The 17,285-nt window shown below is 37.4% G+C and overlaps 1 protein-coding gene across 21 annotated transcripts in view; it reads right to left on the reverse strand.

The window, feature by feature from the left end:
* Positions 1–17,285, reverse strand: part of LOC110382380 (phospholipid transfer protein C2CD2L) — a 76,432-nt gene that overhangs the window by 29,550 nt on the left and 29,597 nt on the right. For all 21 annotated transcript variants that reach the window (XM_064042396.1, XM_049850025.2, XM_049850026.2 and 18 more), the window contains exon 2: positions 13,576–14,370. In XM_064042396.1, the coding sequence (XP_063898466.1) occupies positions 13,576–14,202 (627 nt within the window). In that variant the 5' untranslated portion in view covers positions 14,203–14,370. The remainder of the gene's footprint in view (positions 1–13,575; positions 14,371–17,285) is intronic.

A 17,285-nucleotide genomic window follows, 5' to 3' on the forward strand; every position in this document is an offset into this window, starting at 1 on the left:
CTTGAGAAGAGGCCTGCAGTGCCCAGAAAACAAACAATAAAAAGTTATAATATTGGAAAAGGGAACTTAGAATAAATTGTGGTCTACAAAACTTTGACACTTCTATTTAGGTTAGTAATTTAGTAAACATGATAACAATAATTCCGTAAAAGATATTATTTTATAAAATATGTTTAATAGCAAGTGTTCAAGGTCAGCACATGGGTTCTATAACCTTGAATGGCAGCTGTTAAACTATTGATTGATAAATTACACAGGCCTACCTACGATTATTGAGTAAAGCCTACCGACGGACAAGCTTTTATGAGTCAGTATAAACTACTATGAACAAAGGTACCATAAAGGGAATTTACAAGCTAAGTTTTGACTATTTTTTTATCCCGGTACATCGAGTAGTTCTTAATGTCTCATGGGACACGGATGAAACTGCTGGCGAAAGCTAATGGCTAAATATTATGTTAATTTAGTTATAGTGTTTTCATAAAAGCAGGATTTTCGCTCGGTTTTTACGAGCGACATCGCTTCATTCATATGAGCGGTTTAGTTCAAACAATTGACAACTACCTACCGTTGAAAAGCTGGTAGCAAGTATATGCTTGGTATGAGAAGAAATGTCTGGAATGTCAGATTAAAGATTAATCTAAGATAATCTTGTGTTCTTATAAGATGATACAGTCAGCAACAGATTAGATAAGTAGTTAATCTCTCTATATTGTGGAGAAAAAGTATGTGATAATCAGCTGCAGTTTCTTGTGAACAATATCTATAGGCACTATTTTAAATCACGTGATTTTGTATTTGTGGATGTCTTATAGTGAGACTACACTTTGTCAGCCTTTGCCGCCACAGCGAGAGCACGGCCGGATGCACGCAAGAATTTACTGAACTGATCTTGATGAAACTTTGGAATATAGCTTGCACATCATCATATTAGGTACATAAGGCTACTCTTTATCCGTATGCGGGAAATAGTACCATCAGGACGCTAGTAAAACCGCGAGCAAAAGCTAGTAATAAACAAATTCAAGGTTTCTCATTATTTAGACAGTGGTAATGCGCAAATAAATATCGGTTATGACGTTATGAATAGTTACGATTACTACTCTATACGTTTTATTTACTTACTATTCATTCAAGTCCGTGATTCATCAAGGCTTTTGGCGTAAAAGTTTCGCTTGGCGCGGCCGTTCTGTGGATGGGTGACCATCTATGTCATGAGTCTCTGTCATGATGGGTGACTATCTCACACATAATGAAATGAAATGAAATAAAATTGTTTATTTTGCAAGTTGGACATTACATCACTTGGGGTCGGCATTTCCTAACTGACTGATCCCTGAGAAGAAACGCCGAAACAAACTCAAGGGTCATAGTCTCTTTTAAAGATTAGATTATATTAGATTAGTGGGTCATATGTATCTACATGTTTGGCAGTTATTACTGGTAGTTATAAGCCAGGCAGGAGGTCAGACAGGCAATACTATAGGTTAGACTGAAAGCCGAGCCAAACATACTTGGGAAAAACCTAGACAGTTGAGTCTGAGAAATTATTTAAAAAAGACGCTTCTACATTCATACATAACCACAACTTAAAAAAGTATTTTTTTATTCTATAAATGTCAGTCACCTCGTGGTGAGCCACGCCCTATGACACAACTAGTCTAGAATATGTCGTGACCGTTTCAAGGTACGATAATGGCCTAGACTTTTAGGAATGGCCTAAACTCAGGTTATTTAGGACTATTTATAACTTATTTATAGAAAATGGCGTCATTCTAGATTTGGTAAAAGATGGGTAAGGGTTGGCTGGTAATAGATGGTGAACAAAAGAAAGAATATTGTTTTCAATTATATTGCTTTTCAGTGCCTTGTCCCATTATTAGTTACCGGTGCCGTTGAATCATGTATCCTTTCAAAAATCAGATTTCTGTTTTTAGGAAATCGGTTTCTTATGAGGTTTTAGAATTTATTCCCTTAAAGTATAGAAAAAGATCGCTAGAATCAACAAGATTAAAAATATTTCAAGATACTGAGGAGTAAATAACTACGGAGTATATAAAACTTCTAGTACTTAGGTATTTGTAGCTAACACCCCCGCTTTCACACCAAGTCCGTCAATATCTCGACGGATTCCATTAACGGGTGTCATAATCAATACATAAGTAAGTACATCAAGCTTTATGTGGTTATTGTGACGTCATTATAGTGAGGTGACTTTTCACATAGTTGAGAACAATTTTACAGTTGAAGAATTTGTTCTGTTTGAAGGTGCTGATTTGTCTGGGCTTAATTTAAATATTGTTTCAGTGTTAGATAACCCATGTAACGCGGAAGGCTTAGATTAGGCATAGTGAAAATTTATATTATTTACCTTTGTAAGTTTTAAACACAGAATAAAGACTTTGTCTTTGTTACTGTTTATTCAGATTTACGGAGTAGTTTTCACGTAACTGCGTTTCAGTGTTACTGCTGCAGCTTTAAAAATAAACTACTTATTAATCTTTGTTATGAAACCCATGTTTGATAGTACTAGTTACATTTAAAGACACCCAATAAATCATACAGGGGCCCGATTCTCCTAATTTTACTTAAGCGCTATTCGATTCACGTTCGACTGCGATCCAATTACGACTCGATTACGATTGAAGCGTGTGTGGCATTCCGCTATTTTTTCTTTGAAATAATCGTATCTATCCTTTTCTGTCATTCAATAATGACTCATTTTGTCTGCAAATGATTAACTATTGCAATATGATTGAAGAGCAAACTACCGTATAGACCAAAATCATCAAAATAGCAGACCAATCGCAAACCAATCGAATGTCGTTGGAATACGATTGGTCTTATATTAGTAGCAGAATGCCTAATATGGTTAAAACTACTATTGCGATCATATTGCGATTCGATTTCTATTCGATTTTGACATTATTAATTTAGGAGAATCGGGCCCCAGGTATTGGATTCACGATCGGGTAAGTATACTGAGTATAGACCGACAGTTTAGTCAGCAGTGCGCCTAAGGTGTAACCTAATCCTAATAAATAACTCCTACCATTTACCTACAGCTTACAAAATTAGAACAAACACGAACAAAACATTATACGTCCCAGTTATTTGACCTAAATTCACCCAAACCTAGGCAGTACTTTATACCTACCTAGAATTCAGCTTCATAACGTGTTCTGAGAACTTTTCAGGTAATCCCTACTAATTTTATAAATGCGAAAGTAACTCTGTCTGTCTGTCTGTTACGCTTTCACGTCTAAACCACTCATCATCCTCCGAGCCTTTTTCCCAAACTATGTTGGGGTCGGCTTCCAGTCTAACCGAATTCAGCTGAGTACCTGTGCTTTACAAGAAGCGACTGCCTATCTGACCTCCTCAACCCAGTTACCCGGGCAACCCGATACCCCTTGATTAGACTGGTGTCAGACTTACTGGCTTCTGACTACTCGTAACGACTGCCAAGGATGTTCAATGACAGCTGGGACCAATTTTGGACCAACCAGTTTCACGTCTAAACCACTGTACTGATTTTAATAAAATTTGGTTCAGAGATAGAGTTGACCTTGAGAAAGAACATAGGATAGTTTTTATCCCGGACTTTTGAAGAATTCTCTTGGAAACGCGATATAACCGAACTCTACGCGGGCGAAGCCGCGGGCGGAATCTAGTAACGCAATCAAAGCTAGAGTTTGGTACTTATATAGCTGTCATTTTATATTGAGTAAGAAATTAAAAGTTTTTATTAAGAAATTGCATATTTTTTATAGCTCTGCAGTGGTCGTTAATGTTTTATTGTTTTGCTAGGTTTAGTGACCGGTGTTTCTTGTGTAGAATGAAATTATAAGTTTTTATTTTTATAACAAAGAAAATGAGAATCCTTTGGTTAATTAGAACATGACATGAAGTCTTCACTACATAGTATAAAAGAAAGTCGCTTTCTCTGTCCCTGTATCCCTATGTATGCTTAAATCTTTAAAACTACGCAATGGGTTTTGATTCAGTTTTTTTTGATAGATAGAGTGATTGAAGAGGAAGGTTTATATCAGCATTGCAGTCACCCGTGCGAAGCCGGAACGGGTCGGTAGTTTTTAATATAAAGGTATCTGAGTATGTTTGTTATTCTTTTACGCAAAACACATTTTGCTGAAACTTGTCATTAAATAAAAAACAACTAAACTAAGCTCCTTTTATTTAGTAGCAGGAAGTGTAGTTTACACGGGACGCAGAAGAAATCGCGTGGAACATCTTGTCAGATTACAGTTCACTATATTCGTCTTGAGAGAGAGAGTCAAGGGTTTCTACTGTACATACAAACATACATACACACAGTTTTATCGTATGAATACAATGTTAATTGCCACGACGACCTCAGTAGTTTAGGGGCGACGTACAATGGTATGTGTCGTACGGTAGCCGTAAAATGAACTATAAAAATGTATACAGAGTGTTATAAAATGAGTAGCTAGTATTGTTTTATTTTCCACGCTAATTTAAGTAACAACTTCATGCATTTTTAGATAAAGATAAAGGCTTTTTTAACGGAAAAGATTTTAATGAAATTTGGTGTGAATTAAATCAAAAAGCGTTTGTTTAGTAGGCTGAAAACCAGTACTTTTATAACGTCAGAATTTTATGAGACAGCCCCCAAAACGCCCGCCCTTCACCACTTCCTATGTGGTATTGCTGGGAAGAAGAAGTGGCGCAACAAACTTCTTAGCTACACATGTATTGCTGTCTTATACAAAATTTAAAATCTTTGAGGAGATAGATGCGTACTTTAAAAGAGTGTCCATGGAGTTTCTGACCGGTTCTACTCCATGAGACCAACTCCTTGGATACGTGGATTCTTCTTGATTTCTCTATAAGGTCTTTTTAAATAAAAAAAAAATACTTTGACTTTCATAGGATCCTGCAGACAATTTAAGAAGACTTTTTATTAAGCAGTTCGGCAGTTTCTTTACTCTCGATAAACAATCACAATATTACCTATATCAACCCGACTTATCTTAGCCTATAGATATAGACATTTCACCCAGTTTCAATCTTATCGAGACTGCGACAGGATGGTTCGTCGTAACAATCTCGGCGCACCATCTATCTTCTATAAATACCACACCCTGTATGTTTGAGACTCAGTCATGGCCGGTCCGTTCCGTGTACGACATGCCAGAAGATATAAATTAACTGGCTATAGGGTTGCCATTATTAAAATGTAGATATGTCAATCGGCATCAGCTGGCTAGCCTTTTCCTATCTATGTTGGGGTCGGCTTCCAGTCTAACCGGGTGCAGCTGATTACCAGTGCTTTACAAGGAGCGACTGTGGGACTGTCTCTCTGATCAAATCAATTTTGTAAATTAGCGTAAACAAAACAATTGAAGAAAACTCCCGATAGATGTAAGGAATTGAAACACACTTATTCGAGAAATACCGAAGTAAACAGTGGTAGCTTTTTCCTTTGGTTTCCTGAGAAAATTAATTAACGCAGTTGGATACCAAATCTTAAATCCATTTCAATTGATTCAGTGGGTTTTCTGGCCGTAGTAAGTTACTAGCACAATATCTTTTTTGCAAGACTCCCAAATAACAAAAACAAGAAGGCATGAGCATGACGGCATACCACAGCGTCATAAGTTTTACCTGCATAGCCTGGCCCATATTTGGGTCTTAGTACATGTGTACATGTGTACTGATACGTATCAACTTCTAGGAAAAAGATCGCCAACGCATCAAAGTATGAAAGTTCTTACACACACTTATCGGAATCGAGACATAATCCGCGTTCAATGCACTTTTGGACGCCGAGTCTGACCGTCATTTGTTTGCTGACAACCAGTCTTACCAGAGGTATTAGGTTGCTCGGGTAACTGGGGTGAGGAGGTCAGATAGGGCAGTCGCTCCTTGTAAAACACTGGTACTCAGCTGCATCCGGTTAGACTGGAAGCCGACCCCAACATAGTTGGGAAAAGGCTCGGGAGATGATGATGATGATGATTGGGAGAGGATACTGTCGGTATGTCTGGAGAACTGTGAGATGAGCATATTAATGTTTTTTCGTATTAAATCTTAAAACAAATGTAGGTACCTGGCTTTGACCATATTTGTTTATAAATAAATAATCATTTCGGTCTACTTGCGATACGTTTATGATCCCTTCCCGAGTAGATATATGCTATGACCTTAAGCACAAATAAAACTAAACCTATGAATGAATACAAAATCTAATTACTACGTATAAATTAATGAGTGTCATTGCGTGTCAGCCCTGGGCGTCGGCCGGCGTGACGTCATCGACCCTAGTGCCAAAACTTATTTACTGTGTTACTAGGCTTCGCTTAGATAATCAGTATTATGCTATTGTTTATACTGCATTAATAGTGGTAATTTTTAGGAATAAATACATTTTATTTGCAACGAAAGTATGTACATTATGTACATGCACTGTACAGTCACAGTTCTACTACAACATTATGTATAAAAAAGAGGGATTTCATTTTATTTCATTCCTATATGATACGTTTTGAGGCCTAAATGCCTAACCTGACCTAACCTAACCGCGGCCATGGTACCGTGGTACACTTTGGGCACCAGAAGGAACATGGTGGGTTACAGTCAGCACTGCCTTAACTGCACTGCACTTGCCTAACAGTGTCATCTGAAGGTTATCCACATACTTACCAAAAATAAAAAAGGATTTTAAAAGGAATCACTCTTTGGCAGAGTTGAGTATTTATAGTTGCATTTTATTCGTTTCATTCAAATAAAACTCGTAAGCAAGCACATGCCCGCAGTGTATTTGTCTCAGAAATTATGAGTAGACTCGGAAAGAGAAAATTTTTCAAAGTCGGTCCACCAGTTTTTGAGTTTACTAATACAACAAACAAACAAATACCTATATTTTGTTTCTCTTTATAATATTAGTGAAGACAAATAGTAGAAAAACAGATCCGTCATCACCTCGATACCTGACAATCAAATCTAATAAATTCCTATCTAAAAATAACTTTCCTATTCGATACAGGTGCATCATTAAACGATCATTGTCAAATAAATAGATGACATAACGACTACCTCATCTAATATCGAATTCTACTCACAACTAGCAACGTGATCATCATCTCCCGAGCCTTTTCCCAACTGTGTTGGGGTCGGCTTCCAGTCTACCGGATGCAGCTGAGTACCAGTGCTTTACAAGGAGCGACTGCCTATCTGACCTCCTCAACCCAGTTACCCGGGCAACCCAATACCTCTTGGTAAGACTGGTGTCAGACTTACTGGCTTCTGACTACCCGTAACGACTGCCAAGGATGTTCAATGACAGCCGGGATCTACAGTTTATCGTGCCATCCGAAACACAGTCATCGGTGTCCCAGTCCAAGATATACTTAGAAAGTACATTCAAAATTAGGAAAGTTGCATTGGTACTTGCCTGACCTGGAACCAAACCCATTCATACTTGAGAGGTTGGTTCTTTACCCACTATGCTACCACGATTATTTTTGCATCACTAAAGCATTGTCAAATAAATAGATGACATAACGCCTACGTCATCTTATATCGAATTCTCTTCACAAACACAAACGTGATAATAATATTAATTAGTAACTATTTATACAACTTACTACAGAACTACTGTAACGTTTGTAATGTATAAATAGTTGCAACTTTGTGTTATGTCAACATGTCACTAGGTTTGCATTGGAATTATCTCTAAAAGTAGGTAAGCTATTTTTTGGCTTTATTCTCTAGCTAGATAATTTGGTGTTTACCAGTGGGGTCCATGAAAGATGAAAAGTAGCCTAATCCGTCATCAGGGTGTTATTTATCTATTTCTGCACCAAATTTCATTTTAACTGGTTTCTATAGACGATTAAGCGTGATTGTGTTACACAGAGATTGAGTGACTTTCGCATTTTCAATATTATGATAACACAGTACCTAAATAAAAAGATTTCATGGCGAAAACTGCAAAATAATCTAAGTGTTTATAGTCCATCCATCCATATCTAAATTGTTGGTTGATATATCAATACACCCGGTGACTTATATCAGCGACCTTATTTGATAAAATCATCTTAAAATTTGAGGTCGCCGACTTTTACTAGTTGCATTGGTACTTGCCTGACCTGGGATCGAACCCGCACCCTTATACTTGAGAGGTTGGTCCTTTACCCACTAGGCCACCACGACTCGCCAGGACTTTGCTACTAACAATAATAATACACAGGTGCAGCTCTAAAAAGCTACCAAAAACTAGTTTATTTCAATACAGAATAACCTTACATCACAAATCTATATTCTCAGATTGACTATTTATTACAAGGTCTAATATCTTCAAACGCTAGATCATCCACTTAAAATTCTTCTCATCGAGTATTGGTGCAAACAGTTTTGAACCAACAGACATACATGTGTTGTAACCTTTTTGGTACTGATTGAGAATATGTACTTCTCAAGTTTGTTTAATCTTGTATTTGAATGTATGTAGAGCATAATTTATAAGGAACCCGTGGCTAAGTTACATTCTTAAGGGTAGATTGATTATAAGGTTCAGCAACGCTTGTCGCGGTCGATCCGAGGATTGGTGTCCCCTTTCACAAGACGAGATTGTACGTGAAAGCAGAATATTTTTTCAGAAAGAGGTTTTATTAAGTTATCAACAACGTTTTTTCTTTTCGTCCATTAATTGAACTGATCGACAATCCTTACCAATATCATAACCTAAATGCGAAACCACTATTTCTCGTCTGGCTGGCATTTATGCCAAAACTACACTAACTAAACTAAACTAAGCAAGGTCCAGAACCTGAGAGAGAAAAGATATACTTAAGCTTCTTTTTATCTAAAAAAACACAATAAGGTATCGTATTTTATTCATTCATCAATTTGACACACTACTTTTCAATGAGACTTTAAACTTAAAACATGTGTTAATCGTATGAATGGGTTGGTCGGTCGCCACCATTTGCCCACGTGCACACAGCCGGGTCAAAGGTCTCCCTAATCAGAACATGTACACAATACTTAACACGATTTATATTATTAGTTCAATTACGAAACCTTTATGTTTCAATGTCATTTAAATTTTTTATATTTTGTAACGTGTTAGCTTTGAAAAGTAGTCTGTAATCATCTCGAAAGTCTTCATACATATTAGGATTATTATGCAAAACAGTAGTAGGTAATAAAAAAATAGTATTGGGGTAGTCAGAAGCCAGTTAGTCCAACCAGTCTTACCAAGGGGTATTGGGTTGCCCGGGTTACTGGGTTGAGGAGGTCAGATCGGGCAGTCGCTCCTTGTAAAACACTGGTACTCAGCTGAATCCGGTTAGACTGGAAGCCGACCCCAACATGATTGGGAAAAGGCTCGGAGGATGGATGATTTAAATACCTATCTCAATTAAGAGTACGGTCACCCATCCATATAATGACAGCGGCATGCACAACCTCACAATTAACCGATGATATCATTATTACAAAATACCTACACTTAATAATTTAAACATTTATAGTAGAGGTCGTAGTTCAAATAACAATGATAGATAATGTTATATGAATCATGAACGTTATTGGAATTAGTACAATTGCTTTACTATATTTGCTCATTCAGTAGCTTGCCGCTTTTCGAATGACACGTTAAACTGTAGGTCCCGGCTGTCATTGAACATCGTTGGCAGTCGTTACGGGTAGTCAGAAGCCAGTAAGTCTGACGCCAGTCTAACCAAGGGGTATTGGGTTGCCCGGGTAACTGGGTTGAGGAGGTCAGATAAGCAGTCGCTCCTCGCAAAGCACTGGTACTCAGCTGAATCCGGTTAGACTGGAAGCCGACCCCAACATAGTTGGGAAAAAGGCTCGGAGGATACTGAGACTTCGCTTTACGTATGTCCGTCCGTCTGTTACAAGGCTGTATCTTAAAAATACTGAAAACTAGAACAAAATAAATATTTTAGGGTGATTTCTGTCTGAAAAAGGATATAGGCTACATTTTTGATCCAGGTGCGGGATGTTATTTCCTCGGGGCACGAGTTAAACTGAGGGGAATAGCTAGTACTAATAAAAATGCGGAAGTAACTGTTTGTCTGTATGTTACGCTTTCATGGTTTTGCCGCAGAACCGATTAACATAATTTGGATTTTGGTTTAGAAAAGAAACTGTGATCTGTATTCTTACTTATAAATATATTACTAGAGATATGTATAGAAATAATGAAATCCCTATTCGTTATATGTATTCGGTTAGAATTAGGTACTTCATCCTCATTATTGACGGGTACAGAATATGACAAGAACAGTTTTAGAAGAGTATACATACGAGTAGTAAACTTGTCGCAAAAAAATGGACCGCCTAATAATCGCGATTTTTGCGTGTTTCCATATTTTTTTTATTGCAATATTACATAAGTACAGAGAGTTAATAGTCAGATACTGATCGCGGTGTAATTGAGAACCTCATTTTTTTGAGAAATCGGTTAGTAAAAAACAAACAAATCTGGATTTTGTACAACTTATGGGTACATTTTATTTTAGTACTGATGACCTAATACCACAAAAAGGCATTAAAAACTACATTTGTAGGTACAACTATAAAGTTTACATAATAATATCATTATTTATATGCATAACGGCTTTTCAACATTTTTGCCCAGCTCACATTATAGTGGATCTATAAAAATTCTATGATCGCGTGTTTCAAACTAGTTCTAGCTAGTTTTACTAGATTTAGCAGCTAAATTAATGGTTGGTTATTAGGAAGGATTTGTTAATTCTTGAGTTTTGGCATTCTTCTTCGTATCGAGTGAGGAGTGTCAGACGCTTACTGGCTAAAAACCGTCGTGTTCCGTCGTAGGCCTTTATGTACCAGGGCCGCGGTAACTCTTTTGAACAATCCCGCAGCCCCGACAGGACTTGGCCCTGGTGGGCCCCGCTGGGGGTATCGAATGAGCTGCAGATTTAATCACCTAACAAGCCCTAGTGTCAGAGTTTTCTCAAATCTGCCTAACGGCCTCTGACATGGAATTGTAACAATTCAACTATTAACTTTTTTAGCCAATTGCCAAGGTTTTGACCACGTCCTATGGGTACTATTTCACACACCTGGATAAAAAGTAGCCTATACTAAATAGGCTACTAATGCCGTTTTTTCACCTCTTTTATCCAAACAGACTAACTCATCAGCTTCTTACTACAGATTTCGAACTACATCATTCCTAAATAAATAATTAACAACTTAACACTGCAGGCAGTCAACTTAAAAATACGTCTAGAACAACCTTATACCATACCAACAAGGTCTATTTTTGCACTGCATCTATTTTCAGAGCCGCAAATATATGATTGTCGCAGGATGTGATGTCAACCGGCGTTCAGAAAAAGTGACTCAGTGAAATAGGAACGATTTTTTTGGTTATTCTTAGGACGAATGACAAATACTGTGATTTCACTCTGATTAGGTAAGTAACAACAATATATTAAAGGGTTTATTAACACTAACTATGAATGTATTTAATTTGATTTGAGTATCTGCTTTACAGACTGATAAATCTTACCTACAAACGCGTAAGTTTATATGTATCGGATGTTTGTTCCTCTTTTACGCTAAAACTATTAGATAGTTTTTGCTGAAACCTTGCACTATTTTTGCAATGTATATCAGAATTACATATTTAAGCAACTTTTTACTTTTAGTAATTCCTAGGGTATTACCGCGGGTTGAAGCTACTAGAATAATAAACGCACATGGAATTATATTAATAAAGTTTTATCTAAGATTTAAGTTATACGATACCTAACCTCGACATTTCATAAGGAAATTATTAAAAGAAGAGGAAGCGAACTTTAATTAATTTGTGCTTTAGATAGCTATAAATATTTTGATTACCATCAATAAAACATGATAATATGCAAAGGCTAGATAATATTTCATAGAATGGGAATCTGCCTCTTCACAATCGATATTGATGAAGATTCTGCAAAAGCTTACGGTATTTCGAATTCAAAATTTAGTTTTTAACTTTATAATGTGTCGCTCAAAGTCTCAAAGAAATCGTAATGCATACCAATAACGCACTTATTGGCTTCAGACAACCCGTAAAAACTGCTAAAGATGTTCAAATTACAGCCTCGACGGTCTCGCATTCACAGACCGAATGCGAATAGACTATTCCAGAGTAACACAGGCTATATTTTATCCAGTTACAGGCAGTAAGTAGTTCGCACAGAACGCGAGCAAAACCACAGAAAAACAGCTAGTACTTAAATAAAATGCATCTAAAACCGAGCCCAAACACACATATGTTTCGAGCATACGTCAGGCGACCTCCGTCCAAGGCAACCGTTCTTGTTTTATTATTGTTTATATGTTGTATGTACGTAACGAGTTAATCTGGGGCTATCAAACGAAAACCAAGCTGTTTTCAGGCGAGCAATAAGAGGGTAAATCTAATTTGGGAAGTATTTTGTATACGATGCAATGTTTCGTTGATAAAAACAGTCGGAATTTTCGCGAGTCCAAAGTGGTCTTCTAAGCTAAAACTTTTGCAAAATTGGTGTAGCCATTCATATTATACCATCAAATCATAACGACTTTTAGGAGACAATTAGCCTAAAGAACCTAAAATCCAATTTTTCTCCATCCATAGCCATCTTCTCATCATCAAAAGGTTCTTCTAAGATTCTTATTCCATGGTCTCATCTTTTGTTAAGCTCCTATTCAACCAAAGAGCCAACTAACAAGAAAGGTACAACCTTTGTGTTTCTTATAATCTTTAACACAACAATCAAGAACCATAGCGTTAATGCGTTTTTTGTCCGCTTTTCTGTCTAGCTAACTAGATAGATAAGTCACTCTTAATGGTTTAAGTCCGTAACTGTCAAAGGTATTTGTACCAGACCCCTTTTAAATGAGCTCTTAAAATCGGGTCATGTAGGCTGCTAAGTTACTTGTAAACTATTTTTAACCGATTTCAAAAAATGAAGGAGTTTCTCAGTACATAGGAAACTTTTTTACCAATTACTCAAAGACTTTTTTGGCACTAAAACTTCTTAAAAACATGTTAAAGTCTGTTTTCGGAAAGTTTCGCAATAATTTGCAAACGAGATTGAACATATTTGTTTGTTTATAAATAACTACACGAATCAATAACAGCCATGATCTCTCAATGATATGTCGATACTAAATTACAGTCAGGTAGAATCAACATCGAGTATTCAGGAAGTGACTGAAAAAATTCCGAAGTCGTTTCGACGAACACAAGTGTGCCACTACACAGCTGGCAATGTATTTAGGAACATTACAAAGATTATATTGTAGTAATTGAAGATTGTCTGTATGTTTGTTAAAGTTTATTATCCAGTATTGGATATAGATATTAAAATTTAAGAGGTTGAATAAGATCTATAAAAGGAAAGTGGTAAAAATTCTAATGAATATAAAACTAAGGTCAATATGGGACGTAAGAATTAAATGGATAATTAGGTTTCTGATGTTGTTGATGATAAAATCAAAATAGAAATCCTTGAAGATCCTGCTCCAAAAAAGATAAATATAAACCAAGCTGTAATATAAACTTACCTCTTCCACGGACTTCTTGGAGAACTCGTTCATGGACACAATCCATTGCTGTACTAGTTCATTCACAATAACTAGATCATTATATAACCACGTCAATAGGTCGTTCACCCATTGCACACTCGGCGGGTCGGGGCCCGTACATGTTGGTACTAGCACGCTTTGATGCTTTTTTAACGTCAGCTGTTCGGGCCCCGGGGACATGCGGCCCAAGCGCCGCTTGTTCGGCGGGGTCGCAGGCACGAACCCAGTCGGCTTAGCAGGCTTAAACGAGGCACTTTTAACTTTAGCACTAGTAGCTAATACACTATCAGCACTGTTTATTATTTCGTTCGTTGTTTTTTTCGTCTCATCAGTCGTTGGCTTTTGTTTTGTGTCGACCTCGACAGCCTTATTGGCGAAGCGGGCGTACGCCCATTTCGCTATGCCGAGGAGCACGATGGAGAACAGAATCCATATGAAGATCAGCATGACTAGGTTGTCCATGGCTGTGTCCATGTAATCGAAGCTACATATGAGGTCGTCAACTGCTTCGGCTAGGTCGGCCATAGCTTTCCATGGTGTTTGCCACCACAGTGCGGCGTCCGCACCCGCCGCGCTCTTTTCGGTAACTGATTGGGAGCTAGGCATTTTTTTTCTATTTTCGAACGCACTATTTTGGGACGCAGCTCTGTTGCGCTGTTTCTTTCTCTTTCTATTTTGGATGCGTTCAGGTTAAGAGTTAGTGGGAACACATTTCGTTCGTTCGTGTTTTTCGTGGTTTCAATGTCTCCGATTTATTTGCATGTTTTTGCGAATCTGTAACAAAATAAATGTAGCCATTAATTCCCAGAAACATAACTACATTTTGCAAGAAAATGCCTGTAAGAAGTCGGTTAAGATGAACCCAATATTTAAGATTATTAAGGTCAAAAAGAGGTTTGCAAGGTTTAAAAAAGTCATAACATTACACACAATAAAAATGAAGACACGCGCCCACGCTATATAAAACAATAAGAATTGATTCTTATCGCGAAGTCATTTCAGTTTCAACCATAAAATGTTCATGGTAACTTTGCAAGAAAATGAGCAAGTATTATAGCGGAAAACAGTTTTTTCAAAATCTGAAAAAAACTACAATTAATGTAGTGATTCTTGTATATTTTGTACCTAATAGCTGTTCCCCATGTCTTATGAAAAGTACTTCCCGCATCAAGTTAAAAAGTAACCCATGTCCTTTCTCAAAATCTAGGCTAACAATTTTTTTTAAGTTTGGATCAGCAGTTTTGACATGATAGCCGTACAGACAATCAGAGGTAGGTACTTCCGCATTTGTAATACATAAGTGTAAGTAATCATGCTAGAGTGGAGACCACGGACTAGCAAGCGCAGCATAGGGCGTCCACCAACAACACAACAAGATGAACAGACGACCTTATGTCGGTCGCCGTCGACGCTGGATGCAGGTCGCCTCCAACAGGTATCTGTGGAGATCTAAGGGGGGGGCCTATGTTCAGCAGTGGACGTCCTATGGCTGAGATGAGATAATGAAGTAATCATGAAAATTATCAGTCCAATCCTCCTGATCTACATAAAGATAGAAAACACTATCTTCAATGAAAAATACCAAGACATAAGTTTTGCCTGTCCCGCAGTATAATCATGTACTCACAAGTACTAGCGACTAACAATGGACTATCAGCCATTGTCTTGTAACAGTGTAATACATAGCTATTGCCGTGGTCGCGCTTCAGTGAGCCGATGATGTAACTACTTATGTCTTATACAGTAAGATGTATGCAGTTTAAAAATAAAAAGATTTTTGATAAAATACCTGCAAGTCAAAGTTTTTTTTTTTTTTCAAATAGACTTGTTAGAGCACTTTTGAAAAGTGCAGCCAGTTGCACAGTTCCAAAGAGTGGGTCTCATGGAGTAGAATCGACAAGAAACTCCATCTTTAATAACCTTATCTTCTACGATCTATAAGGTCCTCTATTCTATCTAGTTTTTACAAACTTCTAAAAAGCGAGGTGCTATACGAGTATTTTGGAGCGACTGCCTATCAGAGATCCTCAACTCAGTCAGGCAGGCAACCCAATAGCCCTTGGCGAGACTGATTTATCAGACTTACAGACTTCTGTCTACCCGTAACGACTACCAACGACGATCAAATGACAGCCCACCAAATGGGACCCACCAATTTGAGGTGCCTTCCGAAACACCGAGGGACTCGCCATGTCAAGATGGCCACGGACCGCGACAAGCGTTGCTTAACCTTATGATCAACCCGTGCTGTTAATTAGCCACCAGCTCAAAGTCAAAGTCAAATCATTTTATTTCATTTAGGCCTATTAGACTTATTAACGTCAAAAATGTAAAAAAAGTTTGATTCTAGTTGCCCTTTCCAAAAGTAGCTTCCTATAGAGAAGAACGGGCACGAAACTCCATGGTTACTCAAAGAAGACATGAGTCCATCCTCCGAGCCTTTTTCCCAACTATGTCGGCGTTGGCTTTCAGTCTAACCGGATTCAGCTGAGTACCAGTGCTTTACAAGAAGCGACTGCCTATCTGACCTCCTCAACCCTGTTACCCAGGCAACCCGATACCCCTTGGTTAGACTGGTGTCAGACTTACTGGCTTCTGACTACCCGTAACGACTGCAAAAGAAGACTTGAGTATATTCGTAAATTCTGCCTAAAGTTTATAATGACTTTAACCTTGTTCAGTTCTTAGACAGATTGTTTAATTGGCTCAATGGGAATAGGATTAGCACTGTGATTAGCAACTACAAACAAACAGAACTTACGTAATTGTATTAATTAGCGAATTCTAACCTAACATCCATTATCACTGTTAGCTTGAAAGAATTCATCGTGGTTATAATAGAGAATGAAATTGGTATTTGTAACGTAAATGATTCATGATTACTCGGTTTTTGATACACTGAAACTGGGTAGTCAGAATCAATTGAAGATTTTTGTGTCGTTAATTCTTATTAACCAGTGAGCATTTATTTGATATACCTTTAAGCTTTTTCAAAATGTTCTAGTAAGTCCGAGATAACCTAAAATAAACAAAGAAACTCTTCAACTCTATGTATTTCAGCAAGTATTAATTAGTATTTAGACTTTGATCTCTTTATATGACCTCTCTCTATGACGTCATTTCACGTCGTCAAGTTACATTATTTCCAGCTATGTGGTCTTTACAAGCAAATCACCATTTCCTTCTCGTTCTGAAACCTACGCACAATAATTATATACTTATTGGAAAAAAGCTAGACCAGACCAATGCAAAGGGGATTTGCAAAAATCGATATCAGGGACTCACATTTAGACCACGAGCTCTTACACTTACGTAGCTCAGACAATGAAATCATTGTGAAATTGAGTCATAATAGTCTAGGAGTCGAAGCGGCACAGTTCTGCCAGACAAATCGACCTAATTGTCACTATCGCAACATTTGACCTCTGTAGGGTGACCATGGTTATATTCCGCTACGATAACATGAATGGAAAATTATTTACAAAGTATTATAAGATTCACTGCTCTTTTGGCAACCATTTCGGGACGGGTCTTCATTCTAAAATTATTATATAAATATATTAAATTTTTCAAGGGATGACAACTCTGTTCCACAGAAATTGTATGTTTATGTGTGTAAAAATATATAATAGAATACCCCAAACTTTCAGACAACTTCCACTACGATTGTTTAAAATAAAACTAAAGCA

The sequence above is a fragment of the Helicoverpa armigera genome, chromosome 28, assembly GCF_030705265.1.
Source record: "Helicoverpa armigera isolate CAAS_96S chromosome 28, ASM3070526v1, whole genome shotgun sequence".
In the NCBI taxonomy this organism is placed as follows: Eukaryota; Metazoa; Arthropoda; class Insecta; order Lepidoptera; family Noctuidae; genus Helicoverpa; species Helicoverpa armigera.